This window comes from Pollachius pollachius, assembly GCF_949987615.1.
Source record: "Pollachius pollachius genome assembly, chromosome: 16".
Taxonomy (NCBI): Eukaryota; Metazoa; Chordata; class Actinopteri; order Gadiformes; family Gadidae; genus Pollachius; species Pollachius pollachius.
This window is the reverse complement of record NC_136949.1, coordinates 5,253,131-5,263,323: the sequence shown is the minus strand read 5'-3', so window position 1 is coordinate 5,263,323 and position 10,193 is coordinate 5,253,131. Positions and strand designations below refer to the sequence as shown.

General features: G+C 48.3%; 1 protein-coding gene across 1 annotated transcript; it reads right to left on the bottom strand.

Moving 5' to 3' along the window:
• Positions 1-2,377: 2,377 nt before the first annotated feature.
• naa30 (N-alpha-acetyltransferase 30, NatC catalytic subunit) lies at positions 2,378-5,798 on the bottom strand. Its single transcript, XM_079753653.1, has 4 exons — positions 4,749-5,798; positions 3,944-4,067; positions 3,324-3,379; positions 2,378-2,812 (listed from the first exon to the last, which is right to left on the bottom strand). Exons 1-4 carry the CDS (start codon positions 5,619-5,621, stop codon positions 2,675-2,677), a joined length of 1,191 nt encoding a protein of 396 aa, XP_079609779.1. The 5' UTR covers positions 5,622-5,798; the 3' UTR covers positions 2,378-2,674.
• Between the last annotated feature and the right edge of the window lie 4,395 nt (positions 5,799-10,193).

Sequence of the window (10,193 nt, the reverse complement as noted above, 5' to 3'; positions counted from 1 at the left end):
TCTTCAACAAGAAAATGCCATGCCTGAGCTTCCCATAGAGGAAGGTTAATCCCTCTGTTTATCAATCAGCAGCAGGCATCTAAGAGAGGTGGGCCAAAGCGAGGTGAAGCATGTCCTGCAGAACGCGTGTCAAAAAGGAACCTACTGCATCCTTAGTGTGTCCTTAAGACACATTTCCTGTCCAAAAAAAAACAAAAAAACTTGATTGTCCCGCAACTGCATACTATAGCACCAATCGTCATTCAGGCGCGTACAACGGGGGAAACAAAGACAATTGGAAAATAAATGAGGAATTCAATCTATTGGCATTGTCACGTAAAGGGGGCCCACAACCCTATGGGAGGATGGCTCCCCAGTTAGTGCATTTTAGTGCGAACCTGGACACATACACGTTAACTGCAATAGCCAAGAGAAGTGCGACTGCCTTTTGTTCATGGTTACTTTGCAAAAAATACATAGCGAATTGCAAAATGTTAACTCTCTCCCATAGCCGACGTAGGTCTGAGATTGGGCGCCCGGGCGCATCTGTTGAGCCAGCATGTTGGCCTTGAGGATCATTAGCAGTTAACTGTTAGCAGAGCGTCCTCCCAGGGAAACAAGGCAGCCGCTGTGGAGGACGTTCGCTCGCACTGCTGTCCTTACAACCACGAAACTAAGTGGGAATAAAAACGCAAATGAAGACAAAACTACGAAATATGACCTAGAGGAGCTCTAGCTATGCATGGTTTTCTCCAAGAGCCCAGCTACTGTAATACCAGGAGAGAACCGGTCCAGGTCTGGGTTCGGTGTTTCTATGAGGGACTATGGGGAGGGGGGGTTGATTGAGTGGCACTTGCAACAGGAGCAACAGAATAATAAATCAGATGGAACCAATCACCAGGGCACACTTCTCTACGCCGTTCGAAAATCAAACCCTAAAACGGCAGATTTTGTTTTACCTCTGCTAAGGATTTCTGCAGTGAGCTGGCAGTGCATTTTTAAGCTTAAAAAAAAAAGAAGAAAAAAAAAGAGACAAAAAAGAACAATTGGGGAGAAAACAACCCAACCACAATAAGAGAACCCGCTCACCCGCACTCCTACGGGGGCTTTAGAGACCGGAGGGGGTTTACTGAGAGACAATATGAGCAGGACGCCACCGCAGAGTCGAATGAAGCCAGGGCAGCACATAGGGCGGAGCCTGGACACACACACACACACACACACACACACACACACACACACACACACACACACACACACACACACACACACACACACACACACACACAGCTGTGATTCAGGGCTGCGGTGGTTGTTCTTTGTGTACATTAAAACATACGTAGATACTTCCCCTTAAGCCATCCACTCTCCAACCGTTCAAATAGATGCATGCATATCTTTACTGGCATGAGCGCGTTCGGCCGGGATCACATGACCAACAACCCCGCCCCCCCCCCCCCCTCCAACCTAACCCAAGCCCGTCAAGCGACAGCTGCACTCGTTTAACACAAGCTCGGAAATCATACGGGGAGATGGGGGGGGGGGGGGGGGCTGGGAAATACACTGAGAAAGTTAAGTCACCCCAGCATGCACGCACGCACACTCACGCACGTATGTACGTACATAGACACTCATACTCACCGGGACACGCACACAGAGTGTTGCCAACCACGTGACGCATTACAGACGCATTACAGATGCATACTGCAACAGGTTAACACTTTCTTTTAAAAAAAACAAAACAATGGATAAACACACACGAGTGAGTGCGCGCACACACACACACTAATGCTTTCCAGTCACCCATCTAAAACGGACAAGGTTAAAAAAGAAAAAAGAAAACGAAACAAACAACAAAAAATAAACTCCAAATATTTTATTCTGAGTCCGCCATTTTACCCTCCACCTCTTCCTTGCGTGTTCTGGATGTCGTTACTTATTTCCTTCCCCGTTCTTCGACGTTTGTTCGACTCTGGCGTTGCACAGCTTGGCCGAACCTCCCCCCCGCCCCCAGCTCCCAGTCCTGTACGCTCCAGACCAAAGGTGCCAGAAACACACACACACACACACACACACACACACACACACACACACACAGACACACCCCACTTCCTCTTCCGGGTCACAGGTCATGTAGTGATATAGGATATATCCCATCCTGGCTGGGTCACAGACCCCCTTTAACTTGACCCCCCTTCCTTTTTCTCCTTTTTGTATTTTTTAAAGGTTCAAAAACTATTTAGGGGGGGTCGGGGTAGGGAGGGCCGGGGTACTGGGGGGCCGGTACGGTGGGCGGTTCTGGCAAAAAGCGTTCGTGTGATCTCCGTCCGATCGGCCGCCAGACAAGTTCGAGTTCACAAAGAATTCAGCTGGGGGGGGGGGGGGGGGGGGGGGGGAGAGCATGTGTGTGTGTGTCTAGCGCGTGTATCTATGCATACCTATGTGCATAGTATTCCTGTCTGTACGCAGGTACATGTACGGTGTGTGTGTGTGTGTGTGTGTGTGTGTGTGTGTGTGTGTGTGTGTGTGTGTGTGTGTGTGTGTGTGTGTGTGTCCGTGCGCGGAGGGGGGGGGCGCTTGCGTGTAGGTGCGTTCTAAACGTGAACGGGTGGGGCCGCGGTTTTCGAGAGGCGGTAAAAAGAATGATGCCTGCTGCCCCCCCCCCCCCCCCATCTCTCCCCCTCTCAGCGTCCGTCTAGCGGAGCCACAGTTTGAGCCGCAGAGCGTCCACGCCGTTCAGGTAGTACCTGAACAGCCGCTTGTCCCGGACAAAGCCGAGGTTCTCGTACAGCTTCAGCGCTGACTTGTTGGTGATCTCCGTCTCCAGGACGACCTGGGGGGGGGGGGGGGGGAGAGGAACAGAGGTTCAGTACCGCGTCACAGTGCTCAGGACAGGACAGACACCGCACGCTTCGTGAGGGGACGGCTCAGTCTAGCGGTTATGGTGTTCCACTCAAAAGGTCCTGGGTCCACAAAGGTCCTGGGTTCGATGCCTGTTGCCTGCATCACGCCCAAGTCCTGTCTTCTCCGTTCACACACGTTTGATGATTCCCCGCTACACTTAAAAACGTAGGGGAGTAACTGGGTGGACAAGTTATTTGGGAGTTTTAAAGTGCGGCAACTGGACGTGTCAGATAATAGCTAGGTGTGTATTTGGGGAATGGCACACGGCCCAAAGCGAATTAATGGCCTACTGACGGTTTACTCAAGATCGCTGACAAACATAGATAAGACTGGCCGCCTTCACATGCAAAGAAAAATAAAGGCTGTTTTTGGTGTGTCCATTCGGTGCCAAAGCCATCAGGGTTCTTTGGAATCGTTATGGCCAAGGCCACTGGTCTTACCTCGTCACAGTCCCCCTCCACCATGGCGTAAATGGCCTTCTTCACCAGGTTGGTACCTGAGGAACGATCAAATCAGACACCAGTCAGCCTGAGCGGAGCCCGCTAAGTGGGACAGTGGGGAGGGGAGGATAAAATAATAAAAAGCCTGTTTGTCAACTTCCACTTTTAACTCCCGCTTTCTATTTCGGGAAGGGACTGTGGCGCAGAAACGGGTTGCCAAGGCGGGCCGGTTAAATCAGGAAGAAGGGGCAGATGAGAAGCGGGCAGAGTGGCGTGTTCAACATTATGTAAAACGTCACATTTGCCTGACAACATTCAATGGGAAAAGTACAAACAAATGCTCATGCAGTGTAGAGTCTCCTGAAGAAGATTCTTAAGGTGAAAACATACGCAGGGTGATTCCACCTCCTATATAGCGCGACACAATATTCAATAATACAAATATTTGAACTGAGAAAAGCACACAGTGTGCCGAATGTAGTGTGGCGGCTGTAGTGTACATTTTTGGGATGGGAAATTTCCACAACATGATTCTGTGTCCATCCCTGTACATTGGGTTATGGCGGAGTCTTCCAGAGAGAAGATCCTTGAACGTTTTGGTGACGATGGTGCGGCCTTACCGATGCTTTTCCTCCTGTGTTTGGAGTCCACCGCCAGCATGGCGATGTAGCCGCGGCGGAACATCTTCTTGTGCATGTCCAGTTTACAAACGATGGCGCCAACACACTCCTGCTCCACCATGGCCTGGGGAACCACAGAGACAACACCGCCATTGGGACACAATATACACACACACACACACACACACACACACACACACAAGGGAGAACCGAGGATAAACTGTTTTTGAGAATGCCTTCTCTGATCTATACCGTGTGCCACTTCCTCTGATGTCACATGTTGTTATAGAAAGAGAGGTAGAAGAGGCTACCCTTCACAATGCAAGGATGAACAACAAAGCAAGCATTGAACCAAGTGTATTCAAATAACTATTTCCAAAGTGCCCATTTAGGTTTCCAAAGAACCTAAATGGTTCATATCCTTTAGAGACCATCTTGACAACTGAGCAGATTTTAGGCTTTATAAACTCCCTGGTAGTCCTAATAGTCCTAACAGGAGTATTTTTAAATATGGGCAAGCTAAATAAGTTTGAACACGTGTGGCCAGACCGGGTAATATAACTAGATTCATGTGATTCAGTATGACAGGTGACCAGTATATGTGTAGCTTATATTTTAACTATAGCACGCACAGCCATTCCCAAATGCCTTGTAGCAGTTATACTGTACGCAAATACACATTTTAAACATCATTAAGCATCCATTTCAACAATATTAACCTTTATTACACAATGTGTCAACATGGCGACTCATTTCACAATAAGTCGCCAAGTCAAGGCAGCAGTGACCTAGGCGAAATACTCACCAGAAAACAAAGCTGCGGCCAGTTGTGGATGAAGTACCTGTATGTATAAATGGAATAAGGCTCTGACAAGTCCTTGGTGATCAGCCTCATGATCCATGGCATTTGTAACTCGGACTCGTAACGGACGTAATTAATCCCGTGGTTGTCCTCGATCGCCGGGCACGGTGGCCCTTTCAGATCGAGCCGGGCCAGCTCTGCCACGGGCGGCTCGCTCGACGAGCCACCCCCGGGACAGGTCCCATCCTCCAGGTAGTCTCCGTCCCCGTCCGCCGACGGCCCAGGGGTCGAAGGGTGGCAGTCTTCTCCTTCGTTCCTCTGATTCCCGGGGGCATCTATCGTCTTAGGGAGGTTCGGGCAGGCTCCGGTTCGGGTGATGGAAGGCATCCCATTCATACTACTGTTTTTCAAGAGGGGGTGGCTGCTGTTATTTGAAAAGGGGCTGTGGCCTTCGTGTTGGCAGAGCTCGGTGATGTTGTCGTAGCTCGGGGTACCTTCGTCGCAGCTGTCACAGTTTTCTACGGACGGCCTCGGGTTGTCAGGTCGGTTCTCTACGTGTTGGTGTGGGCTGTGGGTGTCAGCGGGCCCCGCGGGGCTCACCAAGCCGTTCATCTGCTGCTGCTCCGGGTGTTGCACTTTGAGGTGCAGCGCTGACGGGCTAGCGTGGGCTAGCATGTTTTTCTGCTTTTTCTGGATCGACCGTTTGACCGCAGTGACCTGCGACTCCCTCCCCTGATCCTCCCCGATGGTCAAATCCACCGCGCCACAGCCGCACGCGTCCGCCCCCGGACCCAGGCTCCGATCCCCGGGTAGAGGAGTAATTTTAGCCGGGGATGCAGGCAATGAACTGTTAGGCCCGGTCGGCACTGTAGCCATCCCACCGCATTAAGGTGGAGATTCACGCTTGAAAAGACGTCAAATGTGATTTCATTCACCACGTAAAAACATCTACACTCGAGATAAAAGTTGCTATGCCGAGCCGCCTGTAACTCCGACGATTACCGGGAAAATATAGGGTTTCCCTTGCGACGTTTGTCAGTGCTTTCTCCTCGATTTCCCTGCTGCCGGAAAGTGCTGTCGCTGCAAACACCATTGCGACACCAGGCGGAGCGCTTTACGGCACCAGTGGTGACCCATCATACGGAGCCGCCGGTGAGGCTCCCGACTAGTTGCTTAGGGGCCTTTTTACTGACAGTATTATAGAGTCATTCTAATTCATTATTCTGATCCAGCCATGCATTGCGTAAATCATGGTTTAATGTGATCCTATTTAATTATGAGTTCCATATTTGTTCTTGTCTAGCCGGAACGAATACATAAACATACCGATTCGCAAACTAGACTAATTCCCACGCCCTACCATCTTTTTTTGTATTGTAGTGTTTATCTCGAGAATAACTGACCATTTAATCTACAAAGAAAAACAGGTTGTGTAATTTATCTTTAATTGACATTGCGGGAGCGACGACTATATCTTTTTTACAGACCTATATATAGTGTGGTATTGTAGCCACTAGAGGTCTCTTTTATGCAGGGTATTTTAAGCTTGCTTTATTTGACACTGGTATGTGAACTATTTCCACTAAATGTCGAAGAAAGTCCCTTCGTTCAGCACCACACATCAGCGGATAGCGACCATGGACCAATTAAAGAAAGCAATAGCGACAGAATAATAATAATAATTGATCAGTTTTTTATAGCGCTTTTCTAAGTACTCAAAGACGCTTTACAAATGAGAAAGGAATACATACAGACAGTACAGACAATCAAACAAAAGGGACAAATAAATAAACAAGACCACAACAATAGGCAACACATTAAGAGAGCGGGAGAGAGTGGAAGATGGCGGAGGATGATTTGTCAAATGTTGTAGGTGGTCCTAGTTGACTTTTGAATGAACAAAGGTATCAGAGTTTCGAATGGCCAGAGGGAGGGAGTTCCAGAGGGTAGAGGCGGCGATGGCGAAGGCTCTGTCCCCCAGGGTGCGATACTTGGTCTTGGTGACGGAGGTGAGAAGGTTGGCATCAGCGGAGAGTAGCCGGCGAGTGGGGGGTGGCGATGGAGGAGATCTGTTATGTACGAGGGTGCAAAGTTGTTTAGCGCTTTGTAGGTGGTGAGGAGGATCTTGTAATTGATGCGTTGTTTTATTGGAAGCCAATGAATTTGACGGAGGATGGGAGTAATGTGTTCTCTGGAGGGGGAGTTAGTAAGCAGTCGGGCAGCGGAGTTTTGAACATATTGCAATTTTTGAAGAATAGTGGAGGGGAGGCCATACAGAATGCTATTGCAATAGTCGTGACTTGAAGGAGAGCGTGGGTCCATGATAATGCCAAGGTTTCTAACCAGGGGGGAGGGAGTGACAGAGGGACAATCGATGCAAAGTGAGAAGTTCTGGGAGGTGGGGATGATGGTTTTTGGGCCGAAGATGATAATTTCAGTTTTATTGCTGTTGAGTTTGAGGAAGTTGTGGTCCATCCAGGTTTTGATGTCCGTGAGACAGTTGGTGAGTGCATAGGATGGCAGGAGTAATGGCTGTGGTGGGGATGTATAATTGGGTATCGTCGGCGTAACAGTGAAATTGAAGACCATGGCGGCGGATGATGTGACCTAGTGGGAGCATGTAGAGGATGAAGAGGATGGGGCCAAGCACTGAGCCTTGGGGGACTCCCTGAGACAGGGATGGTGTGGGATTTGTGGTTGTTGATGGATATGTATTGGAATCTTTCAGACAGGTAGGAGAAGAAGAAGACACATAACAAAACAAATGGCGCCAGTGCAGCAAACACAGGCCTGTTGTGTATTTTCAGTGTAGTTTGGGATCGTTTTTACCCAACTTGGTGACAAATTGAATCGTTCCTCTGCCTTAAGCCAGTGCTAGCAAGTAAGCCGAAGCCACCACTAGGTGGCAGACTGGGCGATGTGGAGTGGCGTGTAGAGGAGGCAGGCTGAGAAACCCCCAGGTTAAGGGTGACGCAGGGGGTGCCAGCACCCAGCCGAGTGACACAGTAACAAAGAGAGGGCTGGAGGTCCCCTGTCACCAGAGTGGGTGTTTTTGTAGAGCAGGTGGAAAGGATTATGTGAGCTGTATAGCTGTCTTTCAGATTAGCATGCAAATACAACTCTCTCTGTTTCTCTGTCTCTCTTGTCTGTCTCTCTCACTCGCGCTCTCTCTCTCTCACACACACACACACACACTGACATGCACACACACAAAAACAAACAAACACAAGTATGCACGCATGCACATAACGCACGCACAAATGCTCACACAACATGCTGCCCTAGAGAAAGAGGCAAAACAACTATGATTGATACAACTTGTTAACTGAATTCTTAAGCAGTACCCCCTCCCCCCCCCACACACACACACACACACACACACACTCACACACACACCCTGCACATGGACCTCCGACCCCACACTTTTGTTAAAATCAAATTTTTATTGAAGGTGAACTCTTCCAGTAAGGTATCCGTTTTTCAAATTAAGTTGTTACTGAAACCCTTTTTATAGATGGAATGAAAACCATTCTGATTTAAAGCTGAGCTCTATTACCTTAAATATACAACACCGAAATCAAATCAATCCACCCAAAGTAATCCAGACATAATACAATGGTTGGTACCCAATCGTCCTGCTGTGCTACGGCCAATGCCTAGGGGGCAGTGTTGCTCTATAACCATTAACGAACAGCTCCAGCTACTCGGTGCCGAACTGTCACTCTCCCAAGAACTATCGTGTGCCCTGTATCTGACGTAACGACGTTCAAGTTCAGGCAGAAAAACGAAAGAAAAAAAAGACAGACGGACAGACCGGCCGACCAATAGACTGATAGATCAACAGATAGACAGATAGACAGATAGATCGATAGACAGATAGATAGATAGACAGATAGATAGTTAGATAGTTAGAATAGTTCTCATCGATCGATAACGTGGATATCCACAGCATTGACTAAATCCTTCAGATTGAAAGACATGCATGATTGTTGCTGTTTTAAATTGATATTATGCCAATTGTGGCATCGTGGATGATGATTAATTAATATAATGTATAATTATATATTAGGCTTATGGAATAACATTTCACCTGGGGGGGGGGCACGGGTGGCTTCATTTGAAACATGTCTGATAGAGAGAGAGAGAGATCGAGAGAGAGAAAGAGAGAGAGAGAGAGATCTAGAGAGAGAGAGAGAGAGAGAGAGAGAGAGAGAGAGAGAGAGAGAGAGAGAGAGAGAGAGAGACATTTGAAAGCTAAAGCCTTGCGGCTGAGAACTCTCTAAAGAGCTGGAATCAGACATGCACAATCAGTTCCCCCTCTCTTCAAATCTTCTTTTTGCGGACCTATCTTCTTGAACAGGCTCCTCTTAATTACTCTCCGTCGCCCGGTGAGCTGTGACTGCGCCGCGCGTACAGCGCCCTGCCAGAGACAATTGGCTGGGTTCATGGCTGTATTTATATCTGCTCTTCCTCGGAGTCCCTGTCCTGCTGTAGGTACCTTTTCTCCTCCCGCTTTCTTTTCCCCCAACTGCTCCACTGCCGTCATCGCCCTCTTCGTCGTCTTCGTCGTCTCTGAGGTTCTCTGGCTCGTGCTCTCTCTCCCTCTCCGCTATGTCTTCAGGGCTTTGAGTTGCGTCATGTGACTCTGTAGTGTGTGTGATTATTTAAGTTGGCACTGTAGACCGTCTATCTGCATAAGGTCTGGGTGTTGGAGATACGCAACCGGGCCTTGATACTGTTAGACATGACACCACCATGCATTTAAGAAATGAAAAAAAAAAAAGGGTAAAATAAGTCTTTCTTTCTGTCTTACTTTGAAGTCATTTATATTGTGCGTGTGAAAGCACTTCCTTAACGTTGTGTGTAAAGGTGCATTTCAAATAAAGCTTAAATAAATCCTTCATTCCTTTTTCCCTTTTTCCTCCATCCTTTCTTCATTTCTTTCATTTCTTATTTTCTGCTGTCACTGACTGTCAACTGAACAACTGAACCACTAAACTGTCAGTTGCTGTGTGTGTGTGTGTGTGTGTGTGTGTGTGTGTGTGTGTGTTTGTGTGTGCGTGTGTATGTGTGTGTGTTTGGGTGTATATTTGTGCATGCGTGGTACATGTGTGTGTATAGTTGTGTGTGTGTGTTTGTGTTTTTGTTTGTGTGTTAGTGTATATGTGTGTTTTTGAATGTGTGTGCATATATATGTGTGTGTGCGTGTGTGTATGCATGCGTGTGTGTGTGTGTGTTTACATCCTTCATACCCGTCTTGCTCCTGGCCGCCAGCGGTGGCTTCCTCTCCTCTCGCTCCAGCGCTGACTTCCCCATGTCCGTGTCTGCCTTTGTCTGGCGTCTGGTCCGAGGGAGCTGCATTTAATTAGTTTCTGTTGGGTTAATTAGGGGCTGAAGTTAGCGGGTCGGACCGCAACAAAAGGGGGTCAGGCTGAACGGACGCAGGTG

Bases quoted from the DNA above. Each gene is read 5' to 3' on its own strand.
- naa30 (XM_079753653.1), bottom strand. From the start codon at position 5,621: ATGGCTACAGTGCCGACCGGGCCTAACAGTTCATTGCCTGCATCCCCG. The intron at 3,380-3,943 runs GTAAGGCCGCAC...ATCGTTCCTCAG, and splicing joins ACACAGGAGGAAAAGCATCG to GTACCAACCTGGTGAAGAAG. The intron at 2,813-3,323 runs GTAAGACCAGTG...CCCCCCCCCCAG, and splicing joins TGGAGGGGGACTGTGACGAG to GTCGTCCTGGAGACGGAGAT.